Genomic DNA, 27096 nt, shown 5'->3' on the forward strand with positions numbered 1-27096 from the left:
CAACATAAGTCGCACAATCCCTATGCGTAGCTGTGATAGAAACAGCCACCTGCCATTGCAGTGGCGCATCTCTTAACCGTTGCGCCACTAGTGGTTGTAGTGGTATATGAAGACTCGCCGCCATTATGAACGTTAAGTAGAGAATGACCAATTGCGCAAATATGGGAAGGAAGAACAGATCAGTCGATGCCTGCCTTCTGGGAAGGTGAGAAAAACAATTTACTACGTCACAGGAGGCATTTCGCCGCCTGCTATCAAGTAGGCATCCGCATATGCTACATCTTCCTCATACACTAGTTTGTTTGTGCGGCCTTTCTTCCGGCTGTTGGAAACTCCATGCGCCGCATCGTGTGATAACAGCGGCTTCGGAGATCGCGTCACTTCCGGGATGTCGACGTTGGCGGCGAACGCATTCGTCTCCTGTGAATTGCCGGGAACGCGCCAGGCGTTGTTTACTGCGCCTTGAGAGCCAAATTAACCTCACCAGCATCAGAAGCTGTACGGTTACGTGAAGGACGAAGCGAGGAGCCAGCCATGAAGAAATTTCTGGGATACTTTGAGCTCAGGACCGGCAACATTTTCATCGGAATGGTGTCCGTGGTGAGAGCGCTTTGGTTATCCGTGTTTGTCGCGACATGTATATCGTCTCATACGTTGTGTGTCTCTCTGTATTCAGTGCTCCGATGTGAAAGCTTTTATTATATGGAAGTATCACCGAAGTTTATCGGTGTCTCAAATTACAGCATGAACGAATAATTCAAATGGAATGAGGTTCTTTAAGACTAATGTCATATAGGCGGGTCCTTAACGCTTCGTGGTGAATGTAGCGATAACCAGCAAGCATATTCTGCAGGACAACTTTTGATTTCATTAGCAATTTGTCGTGAACCTGCTTGTATGATTAAATAATAATATGAAGAAATTATTCTTTGATAGATTCAATTTTAAAGATAGGAAAGGCCAAGCTGCAGGTTGGAACGCTATCTTTCGATACTATATATAATAGGGTCTGTATACATTAAAATCAGCATTAATTACTACGGCTTCCTTTATGCTAAAGCACGTAGTTATACGGAAGTTAGATAAAAAAAGCTTGCATGTCTTCTATTCAGTGATCCTTCAGCGGTTAAAGTGTCGCTGCGGTGGTTGACTGAATTTTTACTTGTGCAAGTCGAGTTGTAGTGAAGTTGTTCGCGACAACAGAGAAGGAATCAAACTCCCTATTTCTCTCGTGCCCTCTTCACAGCCGCACGACTTGGAAAAGGTGTCAACTACAATAGTGCGATTATGCTTCGAGTAGCGAGGGGAATTGAGTTCTTTACTCCGGTTATTCCGTGCAACTCAATAGCTTCTGAAGGTTTCTTGTTTGTGAAAGTTTCATTGACTCCCAAGAATCACTGACTTTTATCACGCACGTACTCGCAGTTACTTTTGACGCGCTTGTGATTGTAGACATGGAGTAGGTAAAGTTCACTGCGTGACGTTTGCATTTTAAACTACAATTTTAACGCCGGTTAAACGCTTCAGCCTTATTCTTGAAGCAGGAAATGAACTATTTCTCGCTATTATCATGGAATGTAAGAAAGCTGTAAATAGATATGAGATTTCTTGAGCTGTTTTAAAAAGTATGTTGACATAGCTGATTTAATATAGTGGTAAGGTTATATGAACGCGCACCCAGTGAATAAACCGAATCGCTGGAGTATTCTGTACTCGATGCAACTCTGTGCAAGGTACGGAAGTAGTCCGCATGGAAAAATAAAGCGGATGAGCGTTACTACGCACCTGTTTTGTGACCGAGGGGTCGAACGCACGAGAACGCGGCAGCGTGTCGTCAGCATTAAGAGTGATTTTAATCAAGCTCAGGGCAAACGTGACACATAACAAGCCTGCCGGCAAAGTGGTCATTATTTGTCGTTCAGCACAAAACACGCACTAATTTTCGATCGCGGATGTAGGCAGCACAAACAAGAGCACTGGATTTGACAACATTGCGCCCCTTGCATGAAGTGGAGTATAATTCATTACGTTGGTTGCGAAACCGGGACTCTTATTTTAGTAATTACTTACGCGCTTCGACTTGAAATTTCGCATGCCGATGGGTCTTAATTAAGGGGCCGGCAAGCGGAACGAATCTGGAGCGAGTTCCGACTGAATGTGGGGTGTCTATTTCTGCACGCGGACATTTTTAGGACCCGAGGTACTTGTTTCGGGTTGCTTAAACAACGTTGCAGCTTTGAGCTTAGTTTGCATGTAACTCTTTTCGTCGCCATCTCCCGACTGTCTGAATCCTGCATATCCTGCTCTTCCAGGTAGCGAAACGTAGCGAAGTCGTGTCGTTGTAAATGCTGGCCACACTTGCATCCTTTCTTCTAATTGAACAAGGGTAGTCGCAGTTTGTAGGAGTGTGCGAATATTCGAAATTTTAGAATTGTGTATCAAATATCCTCCTATATGATACGCTGAACGAATGAAATAGTGCTCGCTCCAAATTATTCGAAACAGATCGAATACGACCATGAGTTTTCGAACAGCTTTCGAATGATAGGCTCGAAGTTCGAATAAATCACGCTGTAATGTTCGCCCACGGTTGTTACAAAAACGGCAGGGCGATGCGGTAAGGTTCAGGCAGCAAATTCGTTCCTTTATCCCAGATATCGGCGGGAGGAGATGTGATTCTGTTACGTTAGCCGTCGTCCTCATGAGCAAAAGGCAATTTTTCTACGAGTAGTACGTAACAATCACTGAATTAGTATACCGACTTGGTATTCCGTGCTCCTATAGGGGAGATCAGCGTTGCGTCTTTCCACAGCTACGCCTTTAGAATTATAGCGCACCCACCCCGCCCCCTTAGGGCTCCGTTCTATCTCGTTTTGTCGAAAGATCCGCTCAGGTAGCGAATAATTACACACTTCTTTGATTCGTATTCTTTTTGGTTCTACCGCTGTTCGATTCACATTTGATTCGGTTTTTAACTCAACATTCGTGTCGGATTCTTTACCGAAGCAGGACTATTCGTATTCTATTATGTTTCGAAAAAAGGACTATTCGCAGGACCGTACCAGTTGCACAATACTGCTCTGGATGCCATTAAAGAGAACTAATGCCTCTACAAACTTGAACTGCAATATCTCTTGGTATCCTCTTTTGAAATATATTTACGCTTTGTTTAGGGCCATTTCATGTTGCACTTTCTCTTTTTTTTATCACTAAACCTTGTCCCCAACGAAGAGGAGCATGTCAGCAGCTTTAATCTGCCCGATAAAATCCAATGTTTTTCGTTCAATAGCCTTGTATCTTTCTCAATGTCTGTTTTTGACGTTTAAATTGCGCAGTTTTATTCAATCGCATCTTTACAACCACCCCTTTTATCATAACCCTCAATGGACGCAATATTAGCAGTTATGTCCCTTGGTACTGCCTCGAATTGTGCTTTTGTTTCTCGGTTTCACAGCCTTTTCATGCGCCGCTTGAGCACTAAGGCATGCTGCGTTAATAGTTAATAGACGACAGTTTCAACTGTTACTCTCCTATTTACTTCGACAGTTGCAAAGTATTTTCATCATCCTGGCCGGTTCAGCATCGTACGCCGAGTCCTGTAAGTATATCTCCTCAGTCTATTCACATTAAGCAAACAAAGAAGCGCAACGCGTAAATTTGGTTGGTGTGAACAACACCAAGCTTCTAGAGGCCGCAAATTTCGTATGGAGGGACATGAACGAAATGAGATCTATGTTTGAAAAGAAATTTCCCCTAACACGTGTAGCGTCTATGAGTCAATATTTCACAACTGACTGTACAAGGCACCCAGGCCATTCCCGCACTGTGGGTATATGGCACTCCAAAAGAGTGCAACAACAGCAAAAACAACAACAGCAACAATGAAAAGAACGGCAACAAAAACAACAACGACAACAATGTGTCGCAGGATAAGAGTGAAGAAAGGCCGCGAAACCTATAGTTACTTAAACAAGACCAAGAATTTATAAGCACTGTAGAGCGTAAAAGTGAGTAACCACCCGTTAATGCGTGGCCGAATCAAGACTTGTAAAGTCAAAATTAAAAAATTTTACATTTTCATAACTAAGACTTGTAACGTCAAAAGTTCTGAGCTGTTCGTTAAACGAATTTTGTGTTACCACTAAACAGTAATAATCTCAGGCCTTCTAAACAACAGCCCCCCCCCCCCCCCCCCTTTGTTCAGAGTGAACAGACACCACGCCACAATCACACTCAATTGCCAAAGCTGTTGTAAACTATGCCAGGCAAGAACCTTTATCGACCATTGTGTATCGCGAGCTGGGTTGTGCATTTAAGATGATTTTTGTTTGGTTTCGAGCCCCCTATCATTATGTATAGAATCGCAACTCTTCATTGTTTTGCTATCGTGGAGGACTTATCCTCTTTATTTTTCTAGCCTTTTCAGATTTTCACCTGACATGGATCTGCATGGCAGCCTTGATGCTCATTGTATCGTTACTCTTCGTAAAAGGAGTTGGGGACGTGAGTCCTCTTGCGTTTCTTGTTTTTATTGGCATGAAGCTAACGTGCGTTTCTTCTTCACTTGGTATTTTTCAAGCTACCATACCCTTTTCACAGAACTCATTGAGTGGTCAGTGTGCTCTGTTGCAAACCAAAGCTGAAGCAGCCCGGACATACATACTTTAAGTTGGGCGTATGGTGAAATAAATAAAAACAAAACTGCTGATGGTTTATCTTTCGTTAAACCTGGTTTGTGAGCGAAAGCTTCATTTCCCTAAGCCAAATTATGAGTCTCGTCATTGCTTCAGCCAAAAGCAGCACTCTTAGCGTAGCCAGGGGTATGAAGCTTTCGCTTACAAACCAGGTTTAACTAAAGATAAAGCATCAGCAATTTTTTGTTTGACCTTGACTTGACCTTGACCTATGACCTTATGGACCACCTTGGTGTAGCACTATAGCAACACACCATGGCTCTACTGTGGTTTGACCTCTAAATTGCTTGAAGGTGAGAACCGCAAACACCGCGAAGAAAGTCCCAGGTCCCGTAGTGATGCTTTCGCTTCCATAAGTTCGTCCAGCTCATCATGGACATAAGTGTGGAAATAAGCTGAGGTCCTAAAGTGACACAAAGAGCAACCTTCTGTACCGTCAAGCTCGCACAGCAACTAAACATGTAGCGTAAACGATAGCGTCGAAATACTGACTTTCCGAATGCTCCTGGTGGAAGTCCTGTAACGTGCTACATGGATGTAGAGTCTGTGAAAAGTAGTGGGGCGGCTGGGTTTCTTTCGAATGCGCAGTCGAACACTTACGGCGCCCCTGAAGATCCAAAGGACTGCGGGTAAGAACCAGGGTTCTAATCAACTAGAAATTCGCAGCATGAGCATGCTCTAAGTGCCTCATATACGCCTCGAAGGCATACCATGCCTTGCCACTACTTTGACCAAGACTGTACACTCTTATGGAAACATCGACGGTGGTGGTCCATTCTTGCGATGCGTAGCAAAATCTTCCTTTTAAACCTTTCTTTTAAGCTTCGTCTATCGGTTGCATCGTGCAGTTAAGATTGCCTTAGAAAACCAAAGAGGAACGGTCACGACGAAAACAAAGCGTTAATAATGAAAAATGCAAGGCTGCAGACAGAAGATCTGCGGATAATACTGACTGTTATAGTGAAATCTTATAATATATGAAAAAATTGCGTTCATAAGCTTGAATAACCGCGTTCATTTCCCCGGCTAAGGTCTCATTTCGCATTCCGTGCTTCAGTTTTGTTGTTCGCGTTTCATTCCTTGCTAGAGTAACTGTCTTACTTCTTTTGCTGACTTTAGAAATTGCTTCCAAAGCCTTTGTCAAAAAGTATTTAACCACAGGATTTACTTCTCCGCACTTTACTGAGGTACTGACTGTATCCCTAAAGCTGCGGAGAACCTCAGGGCTGAGAGCGAGTTTTCTTCGCCCTCCAGGAATTTACCTGTTTTACTCTGCTGTAAGGGGCCTCCTACAGTGCTGGACATCGAACCGCGTGGACTAGACACTTTTCACGCAGGCTGTGAATTTTCTTTGCTCTTTCCGCCAAATTATATTAATTGTGTTAGTTATTACTGTTTGCTTGGTTATACAACATTTTGCTATTTAGATTAGTATTGCCCCTACATTTTGTCAGTAATGTTTTTTTTTGTATTCAGTGCGCATTTGCAGGCTCCACTGAGTGCGTTTTTGAAGCGGATCTGTGTTTTCCCGAAAATCCTCATGTACAGTGCCTACTACGGCGCCCTTAAGGTGGAAAATAAATTAATAAATAAATTACCCAAATGTGCACGTAATAGCCTTGAGGTAGAACTGAAAGCCACCCTGTAGTGAGAGCGACCTGAAATAAGTTTACGATTGGTCCAAGCCGAGATAGCTACAGCAACGAGTAAACCTGGTAACTATGTTGCTCAGTTAGCTGGTCAGCCGGGGTCGTGCGCAGTGTAGTGCGATGACTGCAGTACTGCGTGAGTTCACACAACAGTAAAAGGCCACAACGGTAACAGATTGGCTCGACTTGAGGTGAAATCGATGAGAACAACTAAATTCTGGTATCGGAAGTGTTAGCACCTTGTCAAGGGTTGTGGCAAAAACAGGCGATTAAACGAAAATATCAGAAAAAGGTTGTTGCACGGAAATATAAGAAAAAGGTCACGTGCCGGAGGCGTCTCGTTGTTGTGATTACTTGACTAAGTGAGAGATGTACACTTTCCCTTGATTCGGCCAGACAGCCGCAGCGCTGCCATCCATCGAGCCCTTCAGGATCTGCCCTGCTGCCTGTTTCGTAGCCGGCACCCTGTCTGTCTCTTTAGATTCATCGCGTGTTAACCTATCGTGCAAAAGCCTGAGTCACTTTGGGATGCCATACTCCGCAAACCAAACCAAACCAAACTAAAAACCTTTGCTTCACCTAAGCGTTGCTCTCGCCCGTTATCGGCCTCCTCCGCTGCCGCCGGCAGTCCGAAAAGCCGAAAGCAGAACCTGAGGACCTGCTATAACAAACGAAACTGCAGTTCGAACAGCTTTCCAATTTAACCTCTTTTTATGGTTTACAGAAAATTTCCCGGCTTATGATTCCATGGCTCCTGGCCATGGTTCCTTTCATACTGTGGTTGCTCGGATCCGGCGTCTGGGCTGCTATTAACCCCAAGGTAGGTACTATCAACAGGAAAAATTACCAGATGCACTATAAAGTCTCCTTACGTGCGGAAATGCGAAAGATGCGTGCGGGCCGCCACCTGCGCCACCTGCTGGGCCAGCGCCGTGTATGGCAACGGGAGAGTTTTTTATGTGGGTGCCGCATGATGGTGCACCGACTGCACGCCAAGCACGGAGAAAATTTACCAGAAACGGAGGAAATTCGGTTCTCGCTTGATTGCGACATCTATAATTAAGATGCTCATAATTACTCATGTAGGCCTCAGTACATATCTCGAAGACACGTTTTTAAGAACTACGCATTCTCTAGACGCGCGTTTATTCAGCTTCGACCGTCGAAGCCTCGTGGCGTCTGCTAAATTGATTCGCCGTTTGAGGAAAGGGGGTCTTTACTTTTGGCACTTGTACCTGAGGCAAGTGGCGTCAAGATTAATGTTTCTTCGGGATCAGTGCAACCCTTTCCTACGGACTTTTAACAAGTGAGGCTTTATTCAGCTTTGCCAATTTGTTATTTCTACTGTCGACGGGATGCGATACAGTGCAAGTCGGTTTTTCAAAGTAGTGGTCTTTGCTCGCCGGCTTATGAATGGTCGCTTCAGTTTAGAATACTTTTGTCACGTACACAAAAAAGCTCAGAAATTTGCCTTACTTTGTCTTCCTCGAGCAAATGTACCGATCTTTGTACAGGGGTGGTCAAGGAGGAAATATTTAAAAAGAGTAAGGAAAATGGTGGTGCCAGCAGGTGTGAAGACATTTTTCTTGAAATTGCACTCTGGCACGTTGCCGGTTAAAACATTGATGGCGGAGAAGGGATTGTTATTACCATGGGAAGCTGAGTGCATGTTCTTTCACAAACGAGAGTCAATAGAACGCGCCTTTATTGATTGCTGGGAGGCGCTGTTCTTTTCGGACGTGCTCCGACGGACAATAAAGAAAGACTTACCCTTGACGGCGTATGGGACAAGATTCCTGGACGCTGAGCCGGATCTTTATACATATCATGTAATTTTCCTTCTTGGCCTGCACACGAAGCAGGATGAGTGTACGACACTGCGATGAAGATGCGCGGTCTGTACGCGATTAATTCAAGAGAAATTAAAGCTGCGTGAAGTGTACAAGGAGCTATGTTTTGGAGATGAAGTTCCCGAGTTGATTGGAGAGTTGTTTTCCTTGAAGGAGCTTTGATTTTGTCACGTGAGTGAAACACATGACCGCTCTTGATGTTTGAGAGTGCAGCACAGAACATATGCTTGTGATCTGTTGTAATCTGTCAAAACATGCAATGAAGACAAAAAAAAGGCGTCGTGGCGGAATGGCAGCGTCCCTGTCTCGTACGCCGGCGGACAGGGTTCGGTGACAACCTAGACCCTACTTTTGTTTTCTTATTTTTATTTTATAATCAGTACCATTTGCGGTGGACACATTTTCCGGGCAGATTTTGCCGACGGATTTTGCGAACAGATCATGTTGAATTGGGCCATCGCATTAAAAGAACAAATATGAAGTAATGCTATCTAAATTACCAGGGACAGTTCTTACAGGTGCCAACGTGTCTGATAAATCCGTCGTTCTCAGCTTCTGGGTTTCGTTCAGAATTAACGAATAGGGATAAATATTTAAGAGAGAATTTGTGCGCGCTAATTGGTTCATGATCAAAGAAAGAAAAAAAACTGTGCAAAATGACGAGGGCGAGAGGCAAAGGAACGAAGATAACACCACTGGCGCATTGTTGTGTTCGTTCTTTTGCCTCTCGTCCTCGTCATTTTGCTCAGTTTCTTTCTTTCTTCGAGCACATATTAAACAGCGCTGATAAAACAAGCTGTTGGGTGAGTTGGCGACGATCTTCCATTGTTACAGCGCGAAAGACTTTCGCGCTGTAACTATAAAGGACCAGCACTGACGCCGTACTCTGTTTACCAGTGCAGCTTTCTGAAAAAAAGAAAAAAGAAAAACGAGATGGAAGTACGCAGGCAAGGGTTTTCCAGCCCAACTGGACTGACCTTTTGGCCCGAATAGAACATACTTTACAGGTTTCGCCTATGCAGGATGTTTGAAGCTAAAGTACTTCAGGATACGACGCATGCAAATGTTACAACATTGAAGCTCGCAGTTTTCCTTCTTCACGGGGACAAATGTAACAAAAATAGCGGAGGTTGTGTAGCATTTTTTGGCAAAATTTTGAATATTGGAAAATTGTAAAGTACTGTTATCGATGTATTGAATGTAATAGTCGATTCTTCAGACGTGGAGGAAAATCTTTCTTTCAAAGTTTTTCCAACGCTAGAATGGAGCTGTTAAAACTACCATAAAAAAAACCAATGGGGAACGCTTATGACGAAAGCAGAATGTTAAAAGCAAAAAAATGCAAGCATTTGAATGGCAGATTTGCCGATGAATTGATAGTTAAGTGCAATCTTGGAATATAGAAATAAATGGCGTTCATGAAATTTTTCCCATTCCAAAATGCTTATTTTTTTTTTATGCGAGAAGTCTGCCATGAGGCATAAGTTGAGAAAAGGGGGAGTGGAATGTAGGTTACGGAAAGTTAAAAGAAGGAGTGTAGACCAGTTTCGACGAGGTAGTCGCATAGGCTGCTGGTGAAGTGATTGTCCATAGTCCACTTCACATAGTCCCCGTCGCGGTTCCACCACAGGCCGACCTCCCTGAGGAGCCGTTTTCTGATAGGGGCCGTCGCTGGGCAAGTCCACTACAGGTGCCGCACATCACAAATGTCCGGTGCAGCGCCATAGTGAGGGCACCTGTAAATTGCTGGCAGATATTTATCACCCCACCGATAACGGACAGATGGGGTCAGGGCCGCCCCTGCCCGAATCCGGCGCACTGATACCTCCTCCTGCCGAGTAAGACTACGGGGGAGAGGGTGCGAACACGGAGGAATTAGAGCGCGTGTTCGCTGGCGCAGAGCTTGTGAATCGGAGACATGGGACAGGGACGGATCTGGAAGAGGGGATGGAAGGTGGCGGGTCGTCTGATGTGTCAATGTGAGTCATAGCATCTGCTTGAATGTTATGTTGATCGTGAGCATGACCGCGAATCCAGTGTATGCGTACAGGACATGGGTATTTTGCGCAGAGTAGGTGAATTGATTGTGTAATCTGGAATGTGCGTCGAACAGCCTTAAGCTGTTTAAGGGCGGCGAGGGAGTCTGTATAAATATGAACTGCATTGAATGTGGGAACGAGCGGAAGGGAAGCAATGGCATTGTAAATGGCTTGAAGTTCCAATGCCAGGGGGGGTGCATGTATCTGCGGTGTACGTCGCACGAGAGTTGAGATGCGGATGGGAGGGACTATACACAGCAGTAACTCCCCGCTCTGCGGTATGGGATGCATCGGTGTACAGTATGCACCCTTCAGGCAGATGCGCGGCTGATACCGATGGGGAAACAGTGGGGCGATTGTCTGTAAACTGATAATAAGACCACGGGGGGAGCGTCTTTAAACGATGAAGTTGTAGAGACTGTTTGCGAGCTCTGTTTGCCACCCGCTGGTCGATGAGTTCACTGAGAGTATTAAGTTGGGCGAACTCCTGAAGCACGGGTATGGGTGTCAAACGAGGCAAAAATGTTATGGCGCGCATAGCCTCACGATTGATAGCTTCAAGGGAGTCCCACTGTCTGCGGGTGAGACGTTGAAATTGTGCCCGATATATTATCCGTGGCTGAAGGATAGAGCGCACAAGCTGGCGTGCCGTATGAGCACGTGCGCCACCAAATCGCATAGCTATGCGACGAATCAGACCTATAGTAGCGTGAGCTGATTTACGTGTGGCTGTCAGCCAAAAGGGTGCCAGTCCCAGAGGTATGAAGGAGGAGGCCAAGAATACGAACAGTTTCTACCTGAGGAATCGGAAAACTATTTACTGCAAAGTTTAAAGGGGCAGCTTTCCGTAAGCCGGCTTTGTTTCCAATGCGAATGAAACATGACTTAGTAGGCGAGAGGGTTAGACCCAGAGGTGGGAGGCGAGATGTCAAGACATCTAGCGCATGTTGGAGGGCCGACTGATGGATAGACGCATCTGGGTGACAGCACCACAAGGTTATGTCATCGGCGTACACAAGCACACGGATAGAAGGGATGGTCTCCAGGGCTCTAACAAGAGGAATAAAAGCCACATTGAATAATGTGGGGGCGAGAACGGAGCCCTGGGGCACTCCTCTATTGGAAGTTTGGTTTAGGTTTGGTTTATGGGGTTTAACGCCCCAAAGCGACTAAGGCTATGAGAGACGCCGTAGTGGAGGGCTCCGGAAATTTCGGCCACCTGGGGTTCTTTAACGTGCACTGACATCGCACAGTACATTGGCCTCGAATTTCTGCGCCAAAGAAATTCAGCCGCCGCGGCCGGGATCGAACCCGCGTCTTTCGGGCCAGCAGCCGAGCACCATAGCCACTGAGCCACCGCGGCGGCTCTATTGGAAGTGAAGTTACCAAAGGGCTTTCCGTGGACCCGTACACTGAAGGTTCGATTTGTTAAAAAGGCGTGAATGGATAGGAGAAACCGGTGAGGGAGACCAAGAGTTTGAAGGGAGGCAAGAATGGCAGAGTGAAGGATGTTATCATATGCCTTTGTTATGTCTGTCGCGATCACCGTTCGAACGAGGTGACTCTGTGGAGAGTGGTGAAGCACGTCAGTAGCCAAAGTAGCAAGACCATCCTCCGTTCCAATTTGGGGACGGAAACCTATTTGGGAATCTGGGTAACAATCGTGTGATCCGCAATCGTTTAGTATGCGCAGCTCTGCGTTGAACATTTCTCTTTATTTAAGCACAGCCATTTCGACGTGTCAGAAATAACTTTTTTTTTTTAATTTTCAGATGATGGACCCGGTCAGCTCATCGCTGATGTTCGCCTTTGCGATTGTCGAGGTGTGTATATATTTGGCCAACATACGGTTTAGTTCTCCACGTTGCACTAAATTTCAGCAGTCTAAATAAGGGACACTAAAATCTAGGCATTACGCAAGACGGCCTGAGCAGACTGCTTTTCCAACGAAAGCTGTTATAGCTTTGTCTTGGCCATACACTAAAGCCTTGCATTCTACCGTCACCCGTAAGGCCATATTAAAAAGGCCCCGCCGCGGTGGCTCAGTGGTTACGGCGCTCGGCTGCTGACCCGAAAGACGCGGGTTCGATCCCGGCCGCGGCGCCTGAATTTCTTGAAGGCGAAGTTCTAGAGGCCCGTGTGCTGTGCGATGTCAGTGCACGTTAAAGAACCCCAGGAGGTCGAAATTTCCGGAGCCCTCCACTACGGCGTCTCTCATAGCCTCAGTCGCTTTGGGACGTTAAACCCCATAAAACCAAACCAAACCTTATTTAAAAAGGGAATTAATCTCAGTGGTTGGCAGGTGGCAAAGTAGAGGAAGAGAAATCCCCTCTCCACTTTTATGGAAGAAAGGAAGAGAGAGGGCTGTAGGTGGTGGGGGGTCTAGTGGCTTGAGATGTTATGGCAAGAGCGGAAGAATACGCACCCTGAAGGTGGGTGCCACGGGAAGAACCTAGAGGGCGGCTGCCGTGAAATGTAGAGGTTATGGCGAAGTCAGTGGAATGCGCAACCTGGTTCCACGGCAGAATTCAGTTTTGTATGGCTAAACCAAGGCTATAACATCTTTCGCTGATTCGCGCACTAAGTAGGCAAACCGAGCTCTACAAATGCTATTAAGCACAGCGTTGTGGCCACAGAGCGGAGCAAATTAAGCCTCGTATGCGCATGGAATCGAGTGCCCGCTGATGAGACTGAGTGTCTATTCTATTAATCGTTACATCTGGAGTTTGCTGAGAAAATCATTAGCAGCAAGCCATAACGGCACTTCCTGGTCCTTGAGAAAGGAAAAGCGAATTTGGCTGTTGAGTTAATAGTGACACAATTGCGCGGTAAGAGAGCTTTGGGTCTCAAAATCATAATATGGGGCCTCTCGGTTGGGTTATTGAATGCGTTAGGTAGAAGTAGGAGGAGTGGATAAGCCTTAGATTGCTGATGTCGGCAATTGGTCTGCCTGTGATGCTTAGTGAGAAGAAAAAACAAAAACAAACAAGACTACCACTGCCTCAGGAGGCTTTAGTCTCCTAGATTTTGGGCAGAATATATTATAACGGAAAAGGCGTTCTGTTTTGCTTTAGGCGCAAAGTCCAAAAATTACTTTTTGTTTTGATGACGAGTGACCTTGATAGTGAAATATCGCCCAATTTCCCAACACGTACTTGTAATTTGGTAAGAGTTGGGAAACTGCTGAGAGGAAACCTTGTGTTAAACACTTCCATTTTAAACAGCGTGCTGCGGAGCTGTCTATGGTGCTCTCTATATATATGTTCTGCATAGTCCTTGCATGACGAGATGACTAGTCCTTAGAAGACGGCCGAATGCTGAATTTGGCGTGAAGGTGTAGGTAGGAGTAACGTAATGAATATCATCTTTTCGATGATAATGTGCAATCATTTTGCTCTTTATAGTTAAATTATACGACATCACACATCAGCTATCATAGAAATATTTTGATTTAGTATGCGGGACGATAAGAATTGAATAAAATGGAATGAAAATAACTACAATGTAACCGAATTTGCAGGGAAGAGTAAAACGACGCCTTTAGCTAGTATTCGGAGAAAGAGAATTCAATCTTGTAACAGTGGAATAAGAAAAAAACAACATTATACGAGAATAATTTTGTTGCATTTTCTTCTCCTTTACAGTCATACTTTTTATCCTGCGGAGTCTTCTATCACCAACTGCTGGTTCGGGAGCACTGAAGAACAACAGTTATGGAAGACCACAGCAGGCTGCATCGTTTGAAGTCATGGAGGTTTTGCCTTCGAGTCAACTTTGAAAGCAGCAGCTTGCTTACTGCCCGAAGCACTTAACTCTTGTTAATTCCCTCTTGTACAGATATGGCTATTAATAATAAACAAATATATTATCCTTGACACCGTTCCATTATTCAGTTTGCCCAACCACCTTTCATTCACAGCAGTCAGCGTACCAAATTGCGTTTTTTTGGTAGGTAGCAGCAAAATACGGTCGCCCAGGGAGCAAAAGCTATCTATTTGCGTCAGACTAATTTATTTATTTATTTGAACATACTGCTAGCCTCACATCTGAGGCCGTCGCAGGACAGCTTCCAATAAGCTTCCAAAGCTTGTTCCTACAACGGTAACAATAGGGGGACTAATTTTGGGCTACATGAGAATTCTGTTCCGTGTCCTATCAAGGGGTCCTGTTATGCAGTGATTCATTCTCTTTTTCATTTAATTTGGTGCTTTGCCATTGGTCTCTCCCCCTGGTGGCTAGTCACGTATACGTGTACATCGGTCGTAGCGGAAACAAGTCTAGGATGCCACTTCTCGTCCACAAACGCGTCCCACACCCACGCCGCATTGGTGCATAACGAATAACGAAACACTACAGCAAGTTTCATACACCTGACGAGCTTTATCGCCACTAATTCAATCTCAGGAAAAAAACTTGGCCGTGATTTCTTGCCGAATTGGCAGGTTATGCGGTCCCTGTCAGGTAGAGGTTATCGGCAGCTGCTGGTGGGAATAGCCTTGTGAATTCTGCCGGCAACTGTTCTATAGTAGCGACACTAAAATGTTAAATAAGGCTCACAAATCAGGCACATACCTGAGACTTGGCTGATCTGCAACGCTATAGGGTGGATATAGCAGCGGTGCCCCGACCACAACGGCCGTGTCTGTGACTGGCCGCTGCTTACGTACCTCCGATGGCATCCGTGGCGATTGAAGTCACGCCCACATGAAATTAAGACGCAGTGACACTACACAGTACGGCTCAGGAAGAGCTTTAGCTACAATAAAAATGTGTGGGAAGAAGTACTCGCTTTAAAGAACACGCTATTCTTGGGTAGCAAAGGCAGGGAGCCAGCGCCAATCACGTCATTCCCTTGGAAGGACAACTAAGAGTTTTCCTAAAGATGCAATATGACACGATTTATTTGGTCGCAAATGAATTGTAAGGACAACAATAATGTGACAAAATATAAGCCGTTTTTAACAAGTTACTGAACACGAATAACGCTAAGAAATTACTAGGTAATGATCGCCGCGACGAAGTCGTATTGTAGTGTGGTTAAATATCTAGGCTCTATTGTTGAGGCAAATATAAAAATCTGTGCACGGTGAACACAGCTCAGTCGAGGTCTTCAAGGTACGATGAAGTATTTCTTGCAGGTGCAAGTGCGCGCGTTGCAGTAAAAGCCGCGGCCGCACTGGCGAACGTCCCGGTGGTCGCTGACGCGGTTTGAGCACTCATCGTTCAGCCCTGCAAGAAATAGCGATTGTATATAGTGATGGTACGTAGATAGCCCGGCAAAGCAAATACACGCTGCCTCAGGTGTCATGGCGATGCTGCCGCAGAAACTGCATTGGGGTTAAGCAGTGTGTTTGAGGAAATTTCCAAGGTGAAGTACATAGCCAACAATTCTGAACAAAGGCATTTTTGATGTGAGCAAGAAACCATTTCTGAACGCAGTTTTTTCATGCAATCTAAGATTGCACTATAACAGTCAATATATCGGCAGATCACCCGAAGGCAGTACTGAATTTTTTTTTTCTATTAAGGTTATTGATACCGTCTAAACCTTTCCCCACTGGTTTTTAATGCCAGTCTTTGCTGTTCGATGCGATCGATGAAAACACCATGAAAAATGAATTTGATAGATATCAGAAAAACGAACTTTTACCTTCAATATTCTCATAACATCATCTTTCAGTTTTCCAATTTTGCAAAATTTTTTTCAGGATATGTTGGAGATAATCCTATAGAAGAGTCGCCCTTTGCCATTCACCTCAGGATAGCCAAACAGCTAAAAAGGAACGCTATACAGCTTTCTCAGAAACTTCGTAGTGCAGCCCTGATCCGGAGCTCATCTCCGTGACTCCCCGCCTGTGCCCAAAAAAGACGGCTGGTAGGTTGGACGAATTGATCATCAACTGGAACAGTTCGTTAGTCCTATGTGTTTAGGGGAATACCTCAAGGTGGTGCAAGATTTTAAAAGAGAGTTATTCTTCATTACCCCGAAACCCAAGCACAGCCATACAAACCAGCCGTGTGGTTCATAACGACAACAGCAGAGGAGAGTTCCCAGGTGGTAAACTGCGGAGCCTCTCGTCGTATGTGTCTAGGCTTTCGAGCTATACCTTAAGGATACCGTGTCGCCGAAAAAGCAACGTCATCGGCGTTGGCCGGGAGCGAACAAAAGCAGCGTCGACGGCGTTGGCCGGAACAAAAAATCCCGGATTGGTCGACTGGCGTGGCATCTTGGCGCAACTTACTTAAAGCCTCCTGATAAATTATCAAGCGGCTTTAAACTGACTGATGTAGCGGCGCCGTCATGCGGCGGCCGCGAGGACTAACACGCGGCGCGGAGATCCGCTGCGCCAAAGCTGTAGTAGCACCATCGCCGGCGGCAATGCAGTGCAACACGAGAAAGAGCTGCTGCTCGCCGCCGACAAGTAGAGACCTTGACTGAACGTATCAGTTTTCCTTCCCGGTCGGCACATCAAGCTAAGGAGATCTGGACAAACACTTCTAGTTTACGCGGCGGCAACCAAGTGCCGCTTGGTGTTGAACACTTAAAAACACCGCGGGATACGGACCCCGCACACCGTTACCTTATCGGGGCCCCTGCTCATCAGGGGTTGGCAGGACACGAGGCAGCAGACGCAGCCGCCCGCGCGCTCTCTCACCGGGCTGTTTTCTCCTCCCCATCCGATCAGGAACCCGATGGTAATCCGCTCTATACTTTCAAAAATGTTACAACCTACTATCAAGATAGTCATCACCTTTACCCTCGCCTATGTAAAGGCCTCAAGAAGGCGGATGATGAGCGGCTCCTTTTCCGCCTTCTCACCAATACATTGCTGTGCCGGCAGCACTAAAACATTTTTAGCACCCCCCCCCCCCCCCCCCCGCCCCCCTTTAACGGCAGCTGCCCGCACTGTAGAGCAGTGTCTTCTGTCACCTATCACATGGTGCGGGCCTGCCCCTCCAACCCGGCTATTCCCCCCAACCCCAACCCAACCCGAGAGGACTGGGAGGCGACCCTGCTCGGCTGCCACGACTTACAGGCCCAACAAGCCTTAGTCGGATGCGCCCGGGCGGAGGCCACCGCCACTGGGGTCGTAAACTAGCGACCTCCACCTAGTGCTTTTAAGGATTGGCCCCTTACGGGCTCCTTCCTAATGCTTTCACCCCCACCACCACGGGAATTTCATATGTGTGGTTCATCCGGTTCATTTTAATTGTCGTCGGAAATAGTTGTACACGCAGGAATCAGTTTATAGTCGGATTTTGCAGCGAAGAGTCGACCGTGATAGCCACCATATTCGCTCAGAATCTCTCGCCACTAAGCATTTTATCACAATTAGAAGTTTCAAATACCCCAATTGAGTTACACCGTATTCGCAACTGGCGATCAAGAGATGGCGCTGGCTGCTGAAAGTGCAGGAAGCTGGGCATGCGCACACACGGCACTGGCAGAACTCGGGGTGATGGCTGGGCGGGTACTGCTAGTGCTTCGATTTCTCAGCCCCTAAGAGCATAAAATTTCTATAGCTCACTTAGAAGGAAAAGGAGCGTCACCGACCACTTGAGTTTCAGACAAGCTCTCTAGCGTTTACGCTGAAAACCTCAATTACGTTACGGAATCATTCGTAGCTGCGCCACGATGTCCTCCACTCTGCGGAGATAAAATTATTCTATTGCGTGTTTTACACTTTAATAAATTTCACGCAATACAGTGCTCAGTAATAGGCTTCAGTGGAAACGAACATACCAGTGTTTGAAGAGGTGCCTAGAGAAAATTTGTATTGTTGCGCTAAATGCACGTTTCCTTTCGAACAATAGGCAATCCACATCGGAAATCAGCAGTTCTTAGCAATACTGCGTCTGCTCAGAGTTTACAAAGGCCCGGAGCGCTTTTTCGCCATGTAGGTATTTTTGGGAAACTTTGTGCTTGATTAAAACTTCGGTTGGGCCTAGTTGGTACATGTTACTGTTAAGGTGAAGGTTTCCCAAACACGGGACGATCCACAAACGAAGATGCACAGAGACACACAGAGGCGCTAGGGGAGGGCACACAAAAATAAGGGCCCACTGAACTAGAAAGGAACTTCAATAAAACTTCGGTTGGGGCTAGGTGGTACATGTTACTTTTAAGGAGTAGGTTGCGCAAATACGGGACGATCCCTCAACGAAGAGACACGGAGACACACATAGGTCCTTGAAAAAAACGCCTTGTGCTTGAGAAAGGCGGAAACTGTGGCAGTCTTTATTTAAGAAAGCATCTAAGCGATGCTTCCTGAAGATTCGTTTCCACATTTTTGGAGCAGAAGATTTTGAAAAAGTGTCTACGCTTTGCGCCATCATAACAATAAAACAAATCCAACTAGAGATATGCTAAAAGTGTAAATTGAATATTGTTCATTGCGCTTATGTTTAAAGGGTTAACAGTATGAGGCGGTAGTAATCACAGAAAATATACCTATTTTGAACCCTCATAATTGCACATAGAGTTAATAATTTGTGTCTGTGTAATATCCAGCTTTATCACATTCTGTGAAGATGTAATTTGAAAACTTACTATGCGGTGGTTCGCATTAGAGAGGTCACAAACATCGTGATCATTTCGTCCTCTTTCATCCTTATCATCACCTCTCACTGGGAGCTAACCTGAACAAAATACTTTCCACAGCAGACGGGCAGAGCATGTGCGAATCAATGCACAAGTTTCTGTTTCGGCCTCTTACTCAGCCGTCGGTAGGATGTCCAAAATGGTTGAAAGCCCATAGGCATGTTTATTTGCTTTCAATACCGTATTTCTGGCTATAGTGCAAAATTTATACGGGACACTTTTTTCGTGGATATACAGAAGACGCGGTCGTACCGAGGTCAAGGACGCACGCATGGCAGCAGCGGCATCCATCGGCGTATGGACGAACCACTCCTCGGCAGGTGGTGTTGTCAGGCTCCGGTCCGCACGTGGTATGCTTGCAGGACTCGCCCGTGCACGTGTTCTGCCGCTCTGGGGGCGGGGTCTTGCCTAGAAAATAGCAGGTTTTCTTGACAAACACTTGCATCGCTCGTAAGTGCATCTATTGCATGCACGAGATAATCATAATCTAACAACATGAAAACCACATTTCAATTATTTTCAAGCATCTCTTAAAATGGCAAGTATTTCTCGGACGAGACCGTGCAGTTTTCTCTAGCCGAGTGCAACCTTAATAGAGTACAGCGCTATCCAAGACATTCTTCACCACGATCTCCTCTCCCTTTCATTAACGCTTTGATCCGTGCCTACTCCCTTTGTCGACCCAACTGGTAACTTCCATGACCCCATTCTGGCTTTCACTTAGTGTGGTTCTCCAATCAACAACAAAGTTTTCTCTTCGTTTCTGAACCGCAATATTTCTATTCCATGACTACAGCGCAACGAACGGGACAAGAAGAAGGACACAGGCAGAGGCACAACACAGCGACACAGGCAGAGACACAACACAGCGCTGTGTTGTGTCTCTGCCTGTGTCCTTCTTCTTCTTGTCCCGTTCGTTGCGCTGTAGTCATGGAATATCGGAACCAACTCGCTCAGCAACTTACCTTGTCAATATTTCTATGCGGTGTTCTACAGCTTTTAGTCGGAAAAATCGACGCCGGTTACGAAAGCAATGGTCTAATTATTACTGAAAATTCAAGAAAAGAGATTACAAGAACGGTAATTCAGGTGCCACGGAAAGGCACGTACACATACCCACCGCGTTGGCTCAATAGCTTGTTCATTCATCTGCTGATCCCAAAAAAGGTCGCCGGATGAAATTCAGGCTGCGGCGCCCGCATTTAGATGGAAGCGAAATGAAAAAACGGCTGTGTTCTGTGCGAGGTTAGTGCGTGTTAAATAACCCTAAGTGGAGGAATTTAATCTGGAGCTCTTCACTAAAGCGACCATCAAAGCCCATGTGTGGCTTCGGGACGTTAAGCCCCACAAGTTACTCTTTTTTTCGTCTTTGGAGTCCAAGAGGCTAACGAAATGAAGAGCGGGACAATTCGAATGCTAACACAAGAAAAAGAAAACCCGAACAACAAGAGATATCAACTAGGCTTGTTCATGCTTCATATGAGCCAACGTATCGAGTTTGAAATGATAAACCGTGTAGGTATATGTGTTCCTAATCTAAAATTGGCTTTAAACGATGCTTTAAACGATGGGCCTGCTTTTGACTGCTTTTGACTGCTTTAAACGATGGAATTGATCCGGTCGCGTTTCACTAGTGCCGACTAGTGATAGCACGTTACAGCCTTCATAATAATCAGTATTTCGCCGTCTGAATTTGCTGCTACCCAGAGTGCACGGGTCATGCTCTCAGAAGAAGAAAACAGCAGCGCCTCTCAGACGGAATAAATTCCTCACCAAGCTTTGTCGATACTGCCACCTTTTACAGCGTAAACAAAAGGCCGAAGACAGTGAACAAAGATGACAGAGAATTTGTCAGGTTACTTGATTTGCTTTCTAATCATATATTGGATGCCAAAAGAATTTCAGAGGTTAGGACGTAGGCTCTCGCCTTACTCAGATTTAGAGCTTAAGGGGCTTCATAGGTGGTTCACTATACTGCTGAACCTAAAGACTTCACCATCATAAAGACTTCACCATAGCTTAGAGACTTAACCGGTAACCGAGGTGGCTCAGAGGTTAAGGTGCTCGGCTGCTGACACGGAAGACGCGGCGTTCGATCGAGGTCACGGCTGTCGCGTATGGATGGAGGCGAATTGAACAGTGTGTACTGGGCGATGCTAAGCACGATAAATAATACCGGGTGGTCGAAATTAACCGGGACTCTCCAGTACGGCGTCCCGCACAGCCCGAGTCGCATTGGCACTTTATTTTCCAGAAAACGAAAGGAACGAAGACTTCACCGAGGCTGTAAAATCATGAGCAATAAGGTTGATGAAACGTTTCGCAAAAAATCTTGTCTTTTCGTCTATTTCCCCATTGAATTTGAGAATGACTTCTGAATGCGATACGAAAAGAGGAAAACTAGTTATATTCGGATACAACTTAAGAGTGCAGAGGCAAGATTTCTCTCAGAGGAAGCCCTCCAGTGAATGGCGTCGTGATTAATGTCATTTCACGAAGTCACCTGCCAGTCACCTACAATTTCACGCTAGGGGATTAGCTACGACTTGAAGGGAACTGGTCGACGCCATTGGCTGGAAAGCCTGTATGAAGAACATTCACCACGGCGTTCTTCAGTTGTTTAAAACTATAGAGAACAAAAAAAAATTGTGCTTGCCAAACATAGTAGTGGAGTGATCGATGAATTAATGCTCAAACTTTGTTCCCTCTTGTATCGTTCACGACAGTACATGCCAACCCCAGTCTAGGGTATGCGGGGGTGAGCGCAACCTGCCTTACTTTGAAGAATCTAGCATAAGCGCGACTATAAACACGTGTAAGAACTGCTGGTCACAGCTTACTTCATTTTACACGAGAACTTGAGTTCTCAAGTAGAATAAAAGTGAGACGTATTCTTCGTGTGAGACGTGTACTTGCCACTCAGGCAGCGCGGGCGAAAATTGAATGCTATGCGGCGCGAAGAATAAAATCAGTGGCCTAACACCACTTACTTTAATTTGTCTCGTATTCTTTATTGGTGTCTTGTCCTCAACTGGCCCTTTTCAACCAGATTAAACTTTAACCAATTTATCCAACAGGGCCCAGTCTATTAGTGCTAACCCTAATTCGGCGGCTACGAAACCTCTTTCTAGTCGCCACGGTGGCTCAGTGGTTACGGCACTCGGCTGCTTACCCGGAAAATGCGGGTTCGTTCTCGGCCACGGCGGTCGAATTTCGATGGAGGCGAAATGCTAGAGGACCGTGTACTGTGCGACGTCAGTGCACGTTAAAGAACCCCAGGTGGTCGAAATTTCCGGAGCCCTCCACTACGGCGTCCCTCATAGGCTGAGTCGCTTAGGGACGTTAAAACCCAATAAACCGCAAACAAAACCAAGCCTCTTTCTATATTCGGCGTCAGGATAAAATTATGCTGCATAAGAGCCCTAGGCCGCAGAGTCAACGGAAGCAGCAAGGAGGCTCCTCCGCTCACTTCCGGGGTCTACGACGGCGTTCTCGTTCCAGTCGGGCAGCTCTCCGCAGTCGGGCTCCTTGAAGGAGGACATCAGCAGGAGCGTCATGACACAAGCGCTGGTAACCACGCCGGCCAGGCTCACGGCAACCACAAACAACCGCGTCTCCTGAGCACAGCACCACCAGAGGAATTTAAGACACAACAATGCAGAAGAAAAAAGGATGTTAAGATGTTACGGCGAGAAGTCACCACGAACAGCTCCGTCTCTTGAATACGGCTCCGGTGAACCGATGGCTGAATTAATTATGGAGGCAGGAATGCCAATCAATAAACATTGAAACGCGTCGTTGATGGAAGATCTACGTTAATGTGCATCCCCAAGGAGCACAGGAAATCGGCCCAATAATAAGGCGAAAGCCTTTAATGGCTCATCGTTGTCGATAGTAGGTTGTCAGCAGAGGTGTCACGCTTTTCGGCTGGTCGAAATGGTTATGACGTCAGAGTGCGCAAATTCGAAGTAATGAGGTCACCCACGGATGCCTGACGCCTCCTTTTGGAGCAGACGACAACTAATAAAATAGTTGTCGTCCGCTCCGACAGGGGGCTTCAGGTTTCCGTGGGTGACCACAATACATACCTCATTACTGCGAGCAGAGCCATGGATACAACCGAACTCATCGAGGCAGAGTAAGAGTCGTGCTAAAGAAAGAAAGTCGGCAGTCAAAGTGTGTAGTTGTAATGTGTAGTCAAAGTGTGCCGTAAAATTAAGCACTAGTACAGCACAAGCAGTCTCGCAGTCAATGCTAAACAGTGCGTCAGGAAAGGCTTTCGCCCTTGCAGCACTTTAGAGAGCCAAAGTGCCCCCTGAATTTTTGCAAATGGATGGTTTCACTCTGGTCCCTTGTAAGGCCGCCCTTTGTCAATACGTTTCCAGCATTGGACCGATTGCCTGTGCCGCCTGGGTCCTTTGCCAAAAGTAAGCAGCCACGTGTTTTCGCTAAAACACTCAATGATTGTAAAGTATGAGTGATGCGCGGCGGAGTTGCGTACTTTTGTGTGCGCACTGCTTGTGCGCCTTCCACATAACTCACGCGAAGTAAACGGAGTGTAGGATATCATTAACACACGTTTATTACTTGACCCGGTATGCTCTCTTCCTGTCTCTTAACGTTCTCCCTATATCTATTATCTGTAACCCACTACCGTCGCTTTCACTTCTTAGCGTCACGGGGAGGTAATAATAGAGAAAGAGACTTTATGGCTGCTTATATAGAATTAATGATGGTTTGATAATGTATAACTGCATATGACGCACAGTTTGAATAACACGAATTACTGGACTGAAGTCATCATGCGAAAATCGTTACTGCGATAGAGATTAGGACAGACATATAGTTTTATACATAGTTATAGTATAACAACGCAGTTGTATCTACACAAGTTTTATGGGAGTATCCCACCGGCTCATAAGTGTGACTGCGTTCAAATTAACTTAAAGATGGCACATGTGTCTTCCTTTGCCTACTCTGTGTGTTTCCTAGGTGATAGTCGAACGCAATGCTCAAACGGTGCCAGAATTTGAGAAGCTATGGCGAGAATAAAACTTTCACAGCGAGGAGTCATTCATTTGGCACTTTGTGGAGCACTTTCCTGAGTTCGTTGCTAAAAGTATCTTTCTCTGAAGAAACAGGCCTGGGTGGTTGAAGGTAAGAAGTAAAGAAGACAAAGGATGCAGTGGCGTTTAGCAGTATACTATCATCAATTAGTGCTCTTACCTTTGCTGCTCCAACTTCCAGCTCGATTGGCTGGCTGAAATGTCGAGACAGAGAGCCCTGAGTTAGAAATTCACTCTTCTTATTGTCTTAGTGAGAACAAACATCAGTTTAGGACTTTACCCATATAACCATTACTGAGCTTTGACGTTAAAGTGCTCGCGTCCCGCTCCCCTTGAGCTAAGTCCCTATCATGGAGTAGTAGATTTTAAGGCGTTGGAATTGTTGCCGTGTAAGGAGATGCTAAGAGGCAGAAACTGCGTTCGACTTATGCGACAATGTTGTCTGCAAACTACTTATGCGTTAGTTTCCTAAAGCATCGTGAAGGAAAGTTTTAGGCTATATAAGTTTATCACTGAAAACATTTTTGTAATGAAAATCTAGTTGCTGCCTTTACATCAAATAAAGTGGCCTTTGTCTCTCTCACTATATATCGTGATTAACCAGGACATGCGCCCCATTTTTGCTGACGCAGCGTCTTTTGTGAGACAAGTTTTGCGAGTTTGCCATGCTCGCTAAACCGCTAGGATGTCTACAAGAGGGTGGTTATTTTGCCAACTCGTTCACACTGCACGCAAGACACCGATAAAAAACAGGCTGCCCTTCGATGCTTGCGGGAGGATGCGAAGCGCTGAGCACTGTAGCGGAAACATGAAGTCTGAAAATTTTTTTTGCGCCTGTCGGTTGACGAAGTGGTTGGTAAAATCAGAAGCGATTTGCACCAAAGACTGTTAGTGTTTGCTTGCCCAGGCTAATAGAAATCAGCGTGAAATGGTTACCCGAGGGTGTGGTGAGAACTTTATAGAAATGCTGTTCTGTCTGTGAATAAAAGCAACGTTGGTATTAACCACTAAAAATTTTCGAGCACACATGTCATTCTGAATGTAAAAGAACTGAACAGTATTTTTGATTTTTTGTTTTTAGTCAGCGAGGAGTGATCGAGACTTCTGCGGCGTGCTTTATAACTTAACGTCTGGTTTCATCTGAGCCATGCACTATCTTCACGGCCTAAATATTGACTGGATGTAAGGAAAAATTTCGGCTTCAGTAGCATATTTCTTTATATATGAAATTTAACGACAAAAACAGCGCATCCAGTCCGCGAAGGAGCTGCACGTAAAAGCGCACCATACTCGAAAATGAAGACACCATAGCGAGTGCGGAGAGTCGCGGCGTTGTGCAATTGTATAACGTGGCACGCCGGCCGCAAGCCCTGTTTTCCGAAAACAGCTTGTGATCATTAACTGTTCATTTCATTTCTTTTATTGAAGCCTTAAAGGTCCGTACGCTTTGCATAAGGCGCTGGAAAAGCTATTGGGCAAGAACATACTGACATCGGAAAAATTATGGCACATTAAAAACCATAACTAAGCGAAATAAAGAAAATATAACATATTTAAAGAGAAGACGCAGTAGAATGGAAACATTTCACTCGGAAAAGCTAAACAACCTAATGCGAACCACTGAATATGACTCGTTAGCTTATTGCTAAATATTGTTCGATCTGTACACGGAGCAACGTTTTCCGAAAGAGCATTTATTCGGGTTAGATTTTTGCTAATTTATTAGTTTCGTAATTTCGTGCAGACGAGAGCCGTCCTATGATTTGAATCCTAATTTCGAAGCCGATCGTTTGCTACTTCTGTCATTGACAGTGCGTTTGGGCGGATAGTTTAATAGCAGATAATGTAATAGTACGTCGTTATTACAAGTTCAGAAAGACGCACCTCATCGTGAAGTACGGAGGAAGTCTTGCGGTGCTCCACTTGTCAATGACGCTCACGCAACAAACTTTGCAGAGCCCAGGCAAAGAACTGCAGTGAAATACAGAAAAAGTCAATGTCAATGTCCACAACGGCCACTGATCGATAATTTCTCTTACAATTTGCGTGCAAGTAGAAATTACTACAGAGGCTATCTGTACGTTTTATTTGTTCGCTAGAGCTGGGGTGCAAGGTAGTCAGGGATTCGTGACTAGAGTCACGAATCCCTGACTACCTTGCACGAATCCCGAATGACTAGAGTACTCTGTAAAACGGACTCAGGAAGACGGAGTTGCGACACAAGCGCTCATATTGTTACATCACTTATGCGCCAGCTTGTGTCCACTAGTCCTTTTTTTGTGTTGCGCTGTAATACTGCCGAAATACTTTTATTTGTGTTACCAGAGGAGCAGTCAGGTAACTTATACGCCACCTTTTGCACCAGCTTGACACCAAAGCTGTATTTGCCGATAACATCAATAAACTTCAAACATTTTACTGATCATGAAACTACGGAAGGCTGATAGTAGGGTCGATATTACAGCATGATTAAAGGCAAGGATTTTGAGACTCAACCAACACACGATGCTTGCATATCAGGGTCGATCGAGTAACATACCCAGCAAGTCTGAAAAAAAAAAGCGATTTCGAGCGTAAAACCGTTTATGAACGCAATTTTTTCATATAATGTACGATTTCACTGTAAAAAGAGATATTTAATAAGTAACAAGCAATTAGTTAAGAACCGTTATTGCGTGTAGTAAATTTTCAGTGTTAAAAAATTGTGGTATGAAACATGCAACGTTGACGACGCAATTTTTTTGTTTATTTCGCAGTAGGTCCTCCATTACGGCAATGTCACGCTTAGCCTTCGTTTCAGAGCTATTTCAGTGACAGTAGACGAAGTATCAAATTGTGAGGAAGTTTGAGGCCACGATCATTAGGATCCAATTATTTCAACCAATACCGGCGGGACGGTTCTACCAACCAACTTACCAACCATTTACACATTTCAGACTTTTTTTATATTAGGCTAGTGCGGTATACAGCAATATACTTAATAAAGACATGAGCAAAATGAAAAAGTAACAACTTTCGTTCACTTTCAGCATTGCAGCAATATACTTTATAAAGACACGAGCAAAATGAGAAGAATTAACAGCTTTCGTTCAATTTCAGACCTGCAGTATAAAGATTCCAGTACATCATAGATGAACCACACAAGAAATTCTGTGTACTGAAAAGAAAGGCGTACGACCACCATTTGCAGAACCAT

General features: G+C 45.3%; 2 protein-coding genes across 2 annotated transcripts; one reads left to right on the plus strand and one right to left on the minus strand.

Annotated features, from left to right (window-relative positions):
- Positions 1-402: 402 nt before the first annotated feature.
- On the plus strand, positions 403-14107 carry LOC149331267 (uncharacterized). Its single transcript, XM_089555443.1, has 6 exons — positions 403-600; positions 3547-3598; positions 4418-4503; positions 7068-7163; positions 12005-12055; positions 13877-14107. The coding sequence occupies exons 1-6, from the start codon at positions 535-537 to the stop codon at positions 13931-13933; spliced, it is 408 nt and encodes a 135-aa protein (XP_089411569.1). The 5' UTR covers positions 403-534; the 3' UTR covers positions 13934-14107.
- Positions 14108-15342: 1235 nt separating this feature from the next.
- Positions 15343-27096, minus strand: LOC149331268 (uncharacterized). Its single transcript, XM_089555928.1, has 6 exons — positions 27002-27096; positions 25785-25871; positions 24061-24094; positions 22304-22451; positions 19087-19224; positions 15343-15461 (listed from the first exon to the last, which is right to left on the minus strand). Exons 1-6 carry the CDS (start codon positions 27094-27096, stop codon positions 15343-15345), a joined length of 621 nt encoding a protein of 206 aa, XP_089412054.1.

This window comes from Amblyomma mixtum, chromosome 8, assembly GCF_055824585.1.
Source record: "Amblyomma mixtum isolate Tamu chromosome 8, ASM5582458v1, whole genome shotgun sequence".
NCBI classification, from domain to species: domain Eukaryota; kingdom Metazoa; phylum Arthropoda; class Arachnida; order Ixodida; family Ixodidae; genus Amblyomma; species Amblyomma mixtum.